Source organism: Gobius niger (genome assembly GCF_951799975.1).
Source record: "Gobius niger genome assembly, chromosome: 8".
NCBI classification, from domain to species: domain Eukaryota; kingdom Metazoa; phylum Chordata; class Actinopteri; order Gobiiformes; family Gobiidae; genus Gobius; species Gobius niger.
In genome coordinates, this window is record NC_136859.1 from 27478871 (window position 1) to 27494363 (window position 15493).

Consider the following 15493-nt stretch of genomic DNA (forward strand, 5'->3'; position numbering starts at 1 on the left):
AATACGAAATTCAATTTAAGTTTGTATTTAAAGGCCCTTTAATAGTAGTAGTATTAGATTTGTTTTGTCCTTCATTATATTGTACAAACCAACATGTGGAGAAAGAGCTGATGTGATCTAGTTGGGTAGTAGTTTTTGTCTACATTGCTGTGACAGTATTGCTCTATATTGAAATATATGACAGTCGTCTTGGTGAAGAAAAGAAAATATATTAAAATGTATGCACTTCCTCTTTAATTGTTTGTGAACAAAAGTTAGTTAGTTAGATAGTTCCAAATTGTTTTTTTGTCTTTAGTGCCTCCATTTAAATAAAACTTGTATTAGTGTAAAAGACATTCTACAGTAGGTGTTCTGGAAAATATTTAAATCGCCTTCCTTTGAAAAAAATATTCAAACGCTGCTCAGTTTCATCTTTTTTTCTCTGATCTGAAGTCACAGCAAGTATACCCTGCTAAGTGCCAGTCCCAGGGGCCCCCGTATACCCCTGATAGGAAAAATGGACTTACTGTGCATGAATGAACACAGCGCTAAGAAGGCAGAACTTTGCTGGATATTAGACTAAAGGCAAGATCCTTCACATCTCGGTGTGTGTGTATTTCTATCACTACGAAGTCCAGAAAAAAAAGACACAAAATTACAAGTTAATCTGAGCAAACTTCAAGGTAACGCTCCATAGATTTATCTGGCCCATTTGTATTCATAGCAACTTTGTATTAGCCCACAGCAAACCGTGTTCCCTCATTGTAATAGCTACAGATAAGGTGTTTACGTAGGATCACTGCCGTTACTTAAAAAGGTCACGGGGCTGAGATAAGGTTTGAGGTAGAAAATGAGAGCGAGCGGCTGGTTCCAGCAGAAAAACACATGTAAAGCCCTAAATCCTTGTTCTATTATAAAATCGCACTAAACTGGATGACTGACTGCCTTTTAAATAAACACAAGGTTTTATTAAAATCCCCTGTACTGCAGTGCGCTGTGTTGTTCACTATGTTTTGTCTCAATGAAAGTGGACGTGACAGATTTGAGTAAATCCCCGAAACAAAAATGTTTGTTGCATGGCATGAACTAAATCATATAAAGGATTTGGTTGGTGAAAGATGATGGGTGTAAGACCGAGTGTAGCTTGATCGAGGTGTCGGCGTGCTCGTTTGCTTCACAGTATGAGGTGCAGAAAAGAATGAGCAAAAAGCAGAGGATGATTTTTACCAACAGGGATTTATACCTTGCCTTACTAACTCTGCATGTGGTTTGTATTTGCATCATTTATAGGAAACCAAAACTAACACATGGGTTAAGTATGTTAAAAGGAGCACTAATATGTCATGATATTGTTTCCACTATGATTGCTTCTGTTAGTTTTTCTAAATGTTTAAACCCACTTTAGGCTGTGTAAAGTTTTGCTTTGTTCAGATGGAAAGTGCATTCGACAGGATTGACTAAATCTCTAAATTAAAACCTTTACTGCCGGTCTACCTAATGCCTTTGAACAACAAACTGCCTTCACTCCAAAGCCAATGAGAGTGATGTGCAAAGCCGGGGCCTTTATTTCCCCCTGTGTAGCTACAAAGCGGCGTGCAGAGCCAAAGGGCATTGTTTCGAAGGTGCTAAATGATGCAACAGGCCTTGTTAAACTTGATTTAGTCACAGTGGATGATGGCTTTAATCATGGGGAGATGCAAATGTTAATAGCATGCTTAGCACATCATTTGTTCCTGTCATGGCAATTAATCTTGGCTTCGACAGACAGGCAGCAAGGTGCTGGCCTTGCATTGAGTTTTCTCATCCAATAGATACATGGTCTAAGAGAGAGGTAAATGGAAGACTTTTGAATTTGCAGTAATGACAGTGATGGTCCTTTTATGAGAGCCGAACCTCTTCAGAACAGACAACAAAGTTTGGTCTTTTTTCACTAATGAAAGTCAATTCGAACTGCTGTATTAGAGAGCTGTTTACAAGATCCAATACGGCCGTGAGCATCACATCATTATGAATTTGATACATCGTGGTCGTCAATATAGTCAATTATTTTGCGAGCTAACATTGTGTGTTGGCAGTGATTCCTGTGCAATAATGATGGATAATGACTCCACAGGCAAAGCTGGCAAAATCTGTCTTTGTTTGTTCTTCCCTTAATTTGACAAAATTGACTTTGGTGGCAACGATCCATATAAAGATGAACACTTTCGTCTCAATTACAATTAATGGATTGAAATCACAACTGTTTTTGTTCCCTACACAATGTTCTAAGAGAGGCTGTATTATTTTACATTATAAAAATGTCCATCGTGTAACTCTTACTCCTGGTGTAACTAATGGCATTCCAACACTAAAGACAATTTGTTCGATAATAAAATTGAAAATCTTTCTATTATTGAAATAATAGAAAGATATTGAGGTGCTTTGTAACTCTAATAAACGTTTTGACCTGGTTCATGGTTTGTATCTCTTTGAATACTTATCCACAGAACCAAAACTGACATTTCAACTTGGATAGACAAAGGCAGCGATTAGGAAGATTTATTGACATGTATATTAGTTTTGGCGATCAGACCCCGGCGGTAGACATGGATGTATGAAAGTCAGTATGGATGAACAGCTTGTAGTTAGATGTCTTCCCCCGGAGCCTGTACACTGGTGGTGGTGTGGAAGATCCGTGAAGCTGCAGCAGGTAGAAGCCGTGGACAGAAGAGGTGGAGATGGGGTGGAGGTGGGTCGCAACACAGCTGGGAAGTGAACGAACCATGATTGCTACGGCTTAAAAGCGGGACCAAGGTAGATGATTGGCTGCTATGGAGGTGCGGCTCTTACGCTGATGGCTGAGGTGGATGTGTGGCCCTCTCGGAGGCAGTCATTGGCTGGAGGTAGGTGATGCTGAAATTAGTCTACCAAGTTGAATTAACGCCTAGGCTTCATATTGCTCAGCCTCTTCACTGTCAGCAAAAACACACTTCGGTGTTTCCCCTGTGAAATGAAAAAAGTGGTTGTATTAGGCCATTACTTGTGAATTAAAAGGCACAAGTTTTCTGTGGAAAATTTTAGAAAATAGAAAAATAGAGCCGAACATTAGACATCTGTGTGCTGGAATTTCTCTTGGTTATTTCATTCTCAAACTGTGAATTGTTTATAAAGTTATATAGGTCCCTGCTCTCCGTCTGGCACTGCGACAATAAATCCTATAACATTGTGAACATAACCAATTCTCTGTTTGTATATTCTGTCTGTTTCTTGTACACATTGTCAGGAGTTTTCTAGTGTATGTCCTGACACACCTTGACACAGCCCGACTGATAATATTTCTTTTGTCGGTTGCTGTTTCCACAACCCTGCTACACTCCTTGGTTTAACGCTGGCTCCGCTGAATCCCAGAACTCTAACATTGACCAGTAAATGTTTACATGCGTCTGTTCTGGAATAATAGAGAGAAAGAAACAGAAGAGAATGAACTTTTAACCTCACAAAACAACAACACGCGGACACAATAGTGCAAGTCTTTCAGCAAAATCCTCGCGTGCCCTTTGTGTGAAATCCTCCTTCCGCACCAGCATGGGTCACTGTGGCTTGACATCCGTGAGTTTGATAGTGATGAGAGTTAGCAGGACGACCCGGTGCTGGGGAGAGTGACCCAGAGCTGGGAGGCCTTTGTCTGCAGCATCACCACTCGCTGTGCGCGCGTCCCCGGCACTGCATCACACTGGGTCAGTACATGCAAGAGCTACCACCAACCTTTATTTGGTGATTTTAGGTTCATATTTAGCGAGTTATTTGGGAAGAAATGGACTCCGCCTTCAGACGCCTGTCACTAAAGGTTCCATGCAACCACTCAGTCCAAGTCAGCAGTAAATCCCATTGCATATCTCCGTGCCGCATTGTGTTTCTGCATTCAGAAACTGGTGCCTATTTTACAGTCTATAAAAAGAATACTACATGCTCGGCAATAGCGTAAAGGTAAGCTCCAACTTGGCTGGCTTTGCAGACTTTTAGCAATGCCGAGAGAAGGTATGAAAGAAGTGCGGCATCTCAGTTCAACACAGTATCATCTGCCAGAGCAGGAACAATGAAGAGCACAATTGTGGGGGTTTCCCTTTCAGTTTTTCTCTTTCACCGACAGTTTCATACTTGTACACGCTTTGGTATTCATTCCAACTTTACACTGATAGTAGTTGTATTCGTATTCTCATAGCTCTTTCAGTGAAACAGTGGGATCCATATGCTTTATTCATTTTGTAGTGTCTTTAATCGACAAAAACTTGAGCTTTCCCAGAGGTTTCGAGGTACAGTATATCTTCCGGGCGATATTTCGGGACTATATTTGGGTATTTTACAAAATCGGCCATTCTAATGCCAATAAAAGACCGATGTCTCTGGAACTGAAAGCTATAGAGATTGTGGGCATTAGAAAGAGCTCAGTCAGAACTTTAAAATGTGCCCTGTCTCAACTCCCTATAGGCCTCAGGGGAGCTGAGAATCATCACAACTAAAATCGATCACAAGAATTTTGCTTCTAATTTTAGAACCATCAGAGATAGAGATTTACTGTTTATCTGTTTTGGAATCTGCTGATTTTTATCTTTCAAGCGAGCTCCGTCTGAAGCACCGAATGAGCATGAGTGTCCTGAATAAATCAGCTCTATGTCACAGAGCATCATCCATGAGGATTATAGACATTTTTAAAAATAGGACAAAGATATCGGCATCGAATGAGAAAAAAACGTATTGGTCGACCTCTAACAAAAACAATGGTGTTAAGAGTTTGTAGGCTACTCACCTTATTCCGGATGTTCGCGTGGGCGCCGCCATGAATTGTGCCCGCCCCTTTTCTCCTATCTGTTAACATGGGACCGGAGAAGTCCAAATAAAATCAGTTACTACACGAAAACAAAGCCGTGCAGAGAAACGGTGCAGTGTTGACTTGTTGGTGCAAATGAACATTGGCCATTTTACACAAATCAATCGACTGAACATCAGATTTGAGCGGAGAATATTTTCCCTCGTTCCCCGTTTAAATGAACGGGCTTCGCGCTCGACCGGAAGTGTCCGCACAATGGAAGTGCCGAAACAACGCAAAAAAGGGCAAAAGTGGGCGGGGCGGAATAAGGTGAATAGGTTTGCACATCACAGTTGAATAGAAACTGCAATCTGGTTGAAATTACAAATATGAAAAGGCCACAATCATGTACATTATACCATGGTCTGGGTGAATACTCGATTCTGATTGGCTGGTGGGTGCTAACAAGCGTGCATTATTTTCGTATAACCGCACACGTAGTCCGGTAGTTAAATCACTGGGATATCACTCCGCTGTGGGCGTCGCCATAGCAACGCATGACACAGCTGAATCAGATAAACACGTAATTAGTGACTGACAGGAACGTATGAGATGGATTTTGTTTAATTTCAACGTTTTGGGCCAAAACAAAATGTTTGATAAATGGGAAGTAGAGGAGAGTGAGCAGCTAGGTTAGCTACTGTTAATAACATATGAGCTTTACATTTCTATTGAAAACGGTTAAGGCACTATTCATGATTTTCAGGCGTACATAAAATGATCCTGCATTTAAACATATTTGTCTGGATTAGTAAAGTCAATCATAAAAGTTTCAGTTCGTGGGGGCCAGGTGTAAGCGGACTCCACCGCAGCTGTTTCCATAAACAGTTGAGCTCGTTGAACTTGCTAGCTAGCTTCAGGTTAAACACATGGATCTATTAAACAGCGTAAAAGTGAAACAACTCCTGCCCACGAGTGCCGCACATCGGTGTTTACTTCCACGGAAAAGTGCCGGGTTAGTCCTGTTGTGTTGTGATTCTGGCGATGCAGCGTGTGCTTATGTTGTTTGGTTGCGCCTGACTGAGATCCTCGTAGCTGCGGAGAATGACTCGCCCTGAGACGAGCCTTCGGTGACCGGCTAATAACCAACATAAAATAGTCCCGGTGGTCTGGCATATTTAGTGAGTTTAGTAAATGAAACAAATATTTATTATAAATGTTACGTTTGTGGGACCATGGTATAAGCGGATTAAACAACTCGGAGCCGTGCATTCGACGGTTATAATGCACTTCGCGGAGTAACACCACTCCGCTGCGCGTCGTGGTGTTCTTGACTCCGCGTCGTGCATTATAACCGTCGAATGCACGGCTCCTCGTTGTTTAATCCTTACTTATTCTTTAAATAGCCCGTTGCCATGGCGCCTTATTGTGCATAAAAGCTTCCAACCCTGTAGTGTAGACATTGATGAACATGTTCTGAAGTTAATATAATTATTATATCAGTTTAGCTGTTCATATTCCAGCCTTTTTCTCCCTCTCTTTTTATCTCCTAGACATGCTTAGGGTGGCCTTTTTGTCCATTTTGTTGTTGTTTAGAACGCACTTAATATTAGCTTGTATTTTGGGCACTGGAAGGTTCATGTGTCATCCGTAACACTGAAATAAGCTTAAATAAACCATTAAGAAAAAAAATGCTGTTAATAAAACCCCTGAATACTGAACAGATCTCTAAACGTGCTGCAGTTATTGTCTCCTAATGCGATCTCGCGGTTGTCGTCAGGTGAGGCGGTCTGCGGGGAGAACACCACCAGGCCTCGCCATCTGCAAAGTGCGATAACACCCGGCCATGTGGCACGCAGCGGGGCACTATCAGCTCCATCTCGCTCGTGCCCAGTCCTGTGTGTGCCTCAGCAGCCAGCAGAACAAGCGTGTGTGTGTGTGTGTGTGTTTCAGCCGAGCGTTTGAGCCTCGTGGAAAAAGCGCACGCTGGTTGATCTCCCAAACCTGACTGGCAGCCCAGGTTCAAGGCAGCGTTCTGGGGGCCCCGCGGCGGAGGTGGAGCGGGTGCGGGATTTGTACATTTTTAAAACAGTTTAAGGAAAACAGCGGAGGCACGGCGGGACGCACACCCTTGCGCCGCCTTTGTGTCTCTTCGAAGGCCGTAGTCTATTTAGCCGCCGCAGTTGTGACCACGGGAGCGTCTAATCCACGAGGCGAGGAGGAATTGTTTCGTCTTGCCCGTGTTTACTCTCGTCTGGGAGGCATCACAGGAGTAAAATAGAAAATAGCGGTTTTAACAGCGGTAAAGCCAAATGCATGCTATCGGTGGCCTCAGGAGCGGCAACAGTCAATGTCACTATCTGTGTAGGTACATCAAGGTGAATCAATGCTTTTTTTATGGAGAATAGTGAAAGGGGAGGAAGAAGAAGGAGGAGGAGAAGAAGGATATGGTAAAAACAATGCAGCACATGTAGTAAGAATGTCCAAAGTGCCTACAATTCATAATTGCTCGTTCATAGGCATTAAAGGAACAGGACACCGTTTTGCCATACTGAGATATGTTCTTGCCTGAGCTCAGACGAGTTGGTGTCTGATCTTTGTGATCAGTAGCTTCCAACTTCACCCCTGTTTGGAGCTATAGGAATATGTTGGGAGGGGCCTAATGGTAACACCAATAAACACTTTGCGTGACTGAGGGCACACGCCTAACCCTAACCAGATAGGTACGCATCAACTCGGCTAATCTCAGGTAAGAACATTATCTCAGTATGCAAAAACGGTGGCCTGTTCCTTTAAAAGAAAAAACAACTCATTTCGATTTTTCTTCATAAGTCCACAGCTCGGTGCTTGTACCTTGCTTTCCTTACCTGCCTTTCTCCCTCTCATCTCCAGTGAGGAAGAAGCACAGAGGATGTGTTGTGTTCAATTGTGCGCTGTGTGAGTGTGTATATATTTGTAAGGGAGCTTTCCGAGCGTGAACCCAGCAGCTGCTTTCATTAACCTCCCGTCCGGCCATTGTGCCAGGAGTAGTGCAGGGCGCCAATATAACCGCTGACCTCAATACGCACTCATATGCATACAATGTAAAATAATAGGAGGCTGCAAGTGATCCGTCTTGTTCACTGCCTCCATTCATATATTATATTCCGGCCGGTGTCATGAGTCATTCCAGAGGCACTAGATAATGGATTTTTGGATGGGAGAGCATTTGATTTCTTCTGACTTGGGAACGAGGTGTCTACTTTTTTTTTTACCAATATACAATGTCAGACTGACAGAAATGTATTTTTCATTGGGACACTGTAATTTTTTACTGAAAGTTACTGCAATATATCAGCTTGTCTCGGGAGTGTAAAAGAAAAAAAAAAGAGTAATAAAAGACGAACAGGGCCACCCAATATCTTTCAGTTATAGGTTGAGGGCACAGTTGTTTTTTGACAGTTTGGCGTGAACATCGTATTGCTCCGCACAAACCTGAATACATTTACAGTAGATACAAAAAGTGGTAGTTTAGACTGTGTTTTTGAACCGCTTTAGCAAAATGCATTTTCTCCAGTTCAGCTTCACCCAAATCTGGAAAGTCTGCAGGCCTGTTTAACGCCTCTTTTGAAAGCTAAGACCTACTAAGCTGATCTTGAAGGATTTCCTTCCACACTATGTTTCCGCGTTGTCGTCATTTTTTTAAAATTTTCATTGCTTTTTTGTTGCTTTTTTGTTGTGTTTGTCACATTTCTTTGTCACTTTTCTGTTACTCTTTTGTTGCTTTTTGTTGCATTTTCGTCACTTTTTTTTATCACTTTACGCTATGTTTTCGTCACACATTTTTGTCACTTTTACCTCGCTCTTTTGTCGCATTTTCATCCTATTTTTCGCCTCATTTTTATTCTTATTTTGACACTTTTTTCATGGAACTTTTAGATTTGGGTAAAGCCAAACTGGAGAAAATGTGATTGGTTCAGGTGGGGGTTAAGAAGTTAAAGTTGCACAGACATTAACGCCTATCTGATCGCATGTCTATACACTTGCACGACTATAAGTTCTCAGCTCGTTTGTTACATCTGTTCTTTTTTATGTGAATATATAAAACACAAAGCTCTTGAACTTAAAGCAGTACTAAGTAACTTGTTTACCTCAATAAATCCTTTCCGTGGTCCCTCTGGGGGTAATACAAGTGTTAATGGGATGACTGGGAGGGTTTTGCATCTCCCCCTGGTGTCTCTGGTCAGAAACCCACAATTGCACCTTTGCTGCCTACGGGTCGGAGTCACCAATACACACTAATGGAATCACGAAGAAGAAGCTAACGGGCAAAGCTAACTGTGGGCTAGCGCCACTAAAACAGTACATGCTACAACATCTACAGTGGCGCTTATGGCCTCTAGGGGCATGAGTTACTTAGTACTGCTTTAACTTAAACTGTACTTCAGAGAGTGCAGGAAAGTGTTATCTGCAGACCTTCCAGTTGTTAGTGTGTTGACCTCTCATTGACTTCATAACTCCCAACCAGAACCGAGCACAATTTGTTCGGCATTACCCAAATCTAAAAGCTTTGTCAAAATAACAACAAAAATGAGGATGAAAACGCAAAAAAAAAAATAAGACTAAAGAGTGATGAAAAAGCAACCCAAATGAACCATAAACGTGAAGGAAAAAAAGGTGGCGACAATGTGGCGACATTTTGTGGGTCTTCGCCTTCTAGAACTAACTCTACTTTAGAAGCTTTTAAATTTGGGTAAAGCCGAATGGGAGAAAATGCCCTCAGTGAAGGCGGGGGTTAAAAATCCATGAAAGTAGTCAGTTATAGAAGTTTCAAGCATAGGAAACATGTACCCTCCTCGGAACAATGTCAGGGTAAAGACCTGTCATTACGCTAAGTCTATGGTACAGAAAATAGAATAGCCCCTTATGGAAATTGGTCCGCGGCAATTTCCACACGGCTGGCTCCACACATCAACGCAACACTTACATGACAAGTTAACTGGCATAATTTAGCCTGTGGTCCTGTCTTTTTTTTGCTGGTGGGTCGAAAGAGGACTTTTTGGCTGTTTTTGTCTTAAACAGTGGAGGCCAGTAACGGCGACCAGAGGGCAAACTTGCTCAAAAGAGCATGCGTCATGTCAGAGAGAATAACCTCTCTTCAAAGCTTCTACACCCAGGAGTTTGGAGGCATTTCCAAACCAGTCCACTCCCCATAAAAAAACACTCACGTTAAAACCAGAATAAAATAGCGTCATTATTTTATGTCTATTATGCATGAAGCTAACCCTGTCGCCTTTCATCTCCTCGCCTGTTTGCAGAGAGCCGACTTGGCTGTGGCTCCCCTCACCATCACCTACATGCGCGAGAAGGTGATCGACTTCTCCAAGCCGTTCCTGAACATGGGCATCAGCATCCTGTACCGCAAGCCCAACTCCACCAACAGCGGCTTCTTCTCCTTCCTCAACCCCATGACGCCCGACATCTGGGTCTACATCCTGCTCGCCTACTTTGGCGTCAGCTGCGTCCTGTTTGTCATTGCCAGGTAAAGACAGCGGCGCTCCCTCCCCTCTGTCCTCGTCCAACCCTTTTCATTTGCCCCCCATGCGGTCCCCTCGGTAGACACAGTAATTTACTCGGTTATCATCGCAGACTGTGAGCGGAGCGCAGTAGCCGCTGTGGCACACTGTGTTAGCCGCTGGGCAGTGATCAAGGTAGTTATGTCGGCAAGGGTTCGCGAGCAGTGGGAGGAGGAATACAAAAGAGCAGCAGTTTTCTTGCAAAGTCAAATGGAAGGTGCAATTTTATTCAAACTGCCGCCAACAGGGGGGCACACTTCTAAAATATAGTATAATCCATAACATAATCCATAGTACAAGAGGCGCAAAGATCAGTTTAGGTCTAGGTATTGGAAAAAAAGCAAAACATCACAAAACATGATAGTATGTTTGTATGGTATGGCTACAGCAGGGGTGTTCAACCTTTTTTAGACGGTGTGCTGCTTTTACATACCAAAACCATCACCATCACAAAGACACTTGTGTAGCTATGAAACTATGAGGCGGAGCACACCCTGGAGAGTTTCTAGCCAAGATATTTTAACAGAATGAAAGAAAATGACTTGAATTTTGTCCTTATCCTTTACTTTATTTGCCTAATTGGTGCAGATCAGGTTCAAAATGTTCAGAACAAAAAGAAAATACAGATACAAAAACAAAATGTGACTCATCTAGCGCGTGTAGAAATGTCAAGCCTTTGGTGAGCTATACCAAAACAAAAGCTCAGGAGCTACTGGTAGGAGATCCCAGGGCTACAGTGGTATCAGGAGTAAAAAACAGCAAGTCCAAGTATTTTAAAACATTGGGCACTAGTAAGCGAGTGGATAGGACAAAATAATAATGATAACATATGTCAAGATTTGAACAGGCCTGCATGAAAATATAACTGGCCTGTCGGTAACACTGTATAATAACTACTCCTTATTTAGCCTTAATAAATGATGAGTTAACGCTATGCTAAGAAATTCATCATGAACAATTCATCAGTTAAGGGGAGACACTACAGGCAAAACTTTTTTTCATTTTTCAGGTTTTGGGCCATATTGGTCTCTGAACATATAAGCTTTCACCCGGAAACCAAAAATATGCCTAATCTTCACAATGACATGTTTAAATATTGCGCTGATTCAATGTTCCCCCATAGACTTATATGGGAGAATGCAATTTCAAGGGCCTTTTTCTCAAAACACATTTTTCTGTCATTGTGGCGACATTATGTCCACGTCAGTCGGACCTAAAGGCTTCAAATTTTCCAGCCTTGGACTTAACAATATTTGGAAGATTTTTCAGAGGGATTTTTTATTATGTATTCCCTAGCCCCACTTATTGAGTTTTGAATGTCAAAAAATAAGGCCAAAATTAAATTTTTACACATTTTTATACTAAAAACAGCTTATTTTGAAACTAAACAAGATATCCAAAATCCCCTCTGAAAAAGTCTTGGTAACTCATTCATCAATAAAATGAAACCATAAATTTGAATGTAGCTCTATCCATTATTCAGATTCCGTCGTCGAAAAGATGGGAAATTTGGGGCATTTTTAGGCATAAAACACCTTGTTCTTATATGAAAAGATAAAATGACAGAAAACTTGCAATGTATTTTTTTTCTCACATTTATGCCAGTAAACTACAGCAAAAGTTTCAAATTGATATCTGTAAATATATTTTTTTTCCCTATTCACCTGCAGTGTCTCGCCTTAAGTGTGAATAAGTAAAGTATGTGAAGAACTATTCAGTATGAGTTAGGCATTAATCACGCTTAACTAATGAATTGTTCATGATGAATTAAGTGTTAATTCATCATTTACAACGGCTAAATAAGGTGTAGCTATTATAAAGTGTGACCCTTTGGTGAAGGCTTTACATCCATCGAACTATTGGAATATCATCTTATTACGGTGCTCATTCCTCGTCCGAAAACAATGACCGGCAGAAAGTCTATTCAGAAGATACGTATGTGTTTATGGCGACATGAATGACATGGATGAAAAGATTGCCGTAGCAGTTTGCAGTGGTGGTAGTATTAGTAGTAAAAATTGTCGTTGGAGGATAAGTCAGTAGTGTTCAGTTCACTTTGCAATTAAAAAGAGTATTCATGATACGATAGAGCAAACAGAAGCACACAGTTTCACGTCATGTCAAAAGCGTGAGCTATTTATAGAAAATGAGCATGATTTCGATAAAAACGAAAGCCATGTTCCCGAGTTGCGCGGTCGTGTAAATGGTGATAATCTGGTCGGTGAAGTATGGCACGGGGGACTTTTTGGCGGATATGAATGGATTGAATATGCTTTTGCGGTGATTGTCAGTGTTTCCTGCTGCTTGCCATGCAAAGTGGTGCTTGAGGAAGTGGGAGAAAGCAGCCGCTAAAAGGAGACCAGGGTCTTGAGAGCAAACAGCTGCACTCCGCTATCTCTGTGCGTTTTAGGGCAACCAAACAAATCATGGAGTGGTTTCAGACAAGTGCAAAAATCATCTTAAAATGTCGCCTCACTTTTTTTTAGGGGGTGAGACAGTCTTGATCAGGGGTGGGCAATACATTTTCATGAGAAGCCTGAACAATAACTCAAACTTATATCGGGATATAAGTATAATATATCAGGAGTGTATCGGCAGGTCCATAAACAAAAGCTCCAAAATAAAAAAATGTTTTGATTGGGAAAATACATTGAGGAGTTTTTTTTCAATAAATGAATATAATGAGCCTGGCAGGACTGTAGCCTCATATAAACACTTTACAAGCCTGTGTCACAAGTCTCTGCTACATTGTAGTCAATATTCATTCACGCCACACTCCGTGGTAGTAAGCAACAATTGTAGCCACAGCTGCCCAGGGGCAGACTGTCCATGGAATTATTTCCTTTTATTCTTATTTAATCTGCCCCCTAGGGGCTGCTACATTGTAGTCAATATTCATTCACGCCACACTCCGTGGTAGTAAGCGACAATTGTAGCCACAGCTGCCCAGGGGCAGACTGTCCATGGAATTATTTCCTTTTATTCTTATTTAATCTGCCCCCTAGGGGCTGGAGTGAGTATTCTGGTAATGAATAAAAAAAATCACAACTCCACACAGGAATGTTGTGGGCCGGACTGAATCATCCGTGCGCCGTATTTTGCCCAGGTCAGGTCTAAGTTGTACTTTCTTTATAGATTTTGAAATGGTTGAGACACACATGTTGCACAGGCCTTTGGTACAAACTGAGCTGAACTCACTTCTTTCTTTTTTAATTGTTTTTTTAGATTACAACTTGGTTCTAAACTTATCTTTTATTATAGTGATTATTATAGCTCCATAGATACAGATGGCATCGCGTCATAGAAGGGGACGTGGCCTCGCTGAGGGAGAAAACAAAATATTTTGGGAAACACACTCTTCACTCTTTTTAGCCATTTTCTGGCGAAATATAAACGTATTCATCCCATACAAATAAAGTCAAGTCTAAATCGGGTCCATTTTTTTTTTCTCAGGAGATTGTTCAGTAGAAGAGAATAAAACTGCAGTCGTAGCTAGCACTAGCTACCATTAGCATTAGCATGCTGCTAACATGAAGCATCATGTTAACAACAGACGCACAACGAAAACCTCTTTTAACTTGGTTTTAAGGCTGCAAATCTGTCTTTGCTCTTTAATTTCACTTTACAGAGTGCGCTTTACTTAAGACATAGGCAAGTTGAGCAAAGAAAGCACCACTGAGACCCATTGAGTCATGAATAACTCCGAAGTTATGGATTATTAACGATTACAAGCCTCCCGGGAAGATCTTCTACAGCAAATCGAGATTTTGATGACACAGGTAAATGAGCAACACAAGAAGATTGTTCAAAAAGACTCCATCATTGAAATCCATGAACATGTGAATGGCCCTCGTGTTAGTACGCAGGTGAAAACATATGTGGAAAGCCAGGAAGAAGCATCATCCATCCTTCAGTCATCCCGCAGGGATGCAGAAAAGGAGGATTTGTATATGCAGGTGGCGGTGTTGAATTCCACTCTCTCTGAACAAGAGAAGATCACTGACGCTGCTATGAGCAGAGTCGCGGAGCTGGAGAAAGCAGGGCCAAGCGGCTCCAACAACCAGCACCAAATAGATGGGCTTCCGAGGAAAATGTTGAAGCTTGAATCTGCACTCTGTGAAAGGAAAAGGGCTTTGCAAGTAGCCGAAAGCAGAGTACAGACTTTGGAAGCTGAGAAAGGTGACCTACAGTCCTCAGTGAAAAGTCTGCAAACGGCTTTAAGCAAACACCAAAAAGATGCAGAGGTCCAGAGCCGAGAGGAGGAGCTGTATGAAGAGGCACTCAGGCACAACTTTCCTCTTTCACAGGAAGGGAATAGTTTGGGGTCAAACCTGCAGTCATCCCTAAGTGAAACACAAATGGACCTTTCTTTGCAGAATGCGATATTAAAATCTGCTCTTTGTGAACAAGAGAAAGTCACTGCAGCTGCTCTGAGCCGAGTGGAGGAGCTGGAGAAAGCAGTCATCGCCTTCCAGGCTCTGGGAAAAAACAATGCCTTGCAGGAGGAGGCTTTTGGCCTTCAGTTGGAGGTGGATGGATTAAATGCTGAGAATAAGGCAAATGCAGAGGCTCAGAGCAAAGTCATCAGTCTGAATCGTGAGATAAATGGGCTTAAGAAGGAAATTGAGAACCTAGAAATTGCCCTCAACGAGGAAAGAAGAAACCGAGTGCCCCAGAACCAATTCACTGACCTGCAAAAAAAGATGGCTGAATTACAGAAAGAAAAGGACAAACTAAGCTTGCAGAACAGCACCCTTAAATCTGCGATCCGTGACAAAACCATCATGACAAAGGGAGAGACTCAGTGAGCGGATAAAAGTCTGATGGACGAGAGAGGTCAGCTGCAGCAGGAAGTGGTGAAGCTTCAAATGGAGAAGGCTGGACTCGAAGCAGAAAGGTACCAACTATGCTCACAGGTCAGCAACCAAAAGTCTCTTCTCTGGGAAAAGACATTGGCAGAAAATGAGGCTTTGAGAAAAGTAAAAAGTCTGGAAGAGGAGAAGGGTGGATAACAGGCGAGAAGAGATTCCCTGTACATGAAGGTGGGAAGCCTAGAATCTGCCCTCTTGTAAAATAAAACAGCTCTGCAAAAGGCCCAGAGCAGAGTACAATCTCTGGAGAAGGAAAAAGGCGGTCTGCAGTCCTCAGTGGAAAATCTAAAAACTGCCCTAAC

General features: G+C 42.0%; 1 protein-coding gene and 1 long non-coding RNA gene across 3 annotated transcripts in view; one reads left to right on the forward strand and one right to left on the reverse strand.

Annotated features, from left to right (window-relative positions):
* The window catches only part of grik3 (glutamate ionotropic receptor kainate type subunit 3), a 202168-nt gene that overhangs the window by 162568 nt on the left and 24107 nt on the right, over positions 1 to 15493 (forward strand). For both annotated transcript variants that reach the window (XM_079561875.1, XM_079561876.1), the window contains exon 11: positions 10063 to 10286. In XM_079561875.1, coding sequence (XP_079418001.1) covers positions 10063 to 10286 — 224 coding nt within the window. The remainder of the gene's footprint in view (positions 1 to 10062; positions 10287 to 15493) is intronic.
* LOC306967092 overlaps positions 1 to 15493 on the reverse strand; it is a 376547-nt gene that overhangs the window by 54381 nt on the left and 306673 nt on the right. The gene's annotated exons all lie outside the window — the stretch shown is intronic.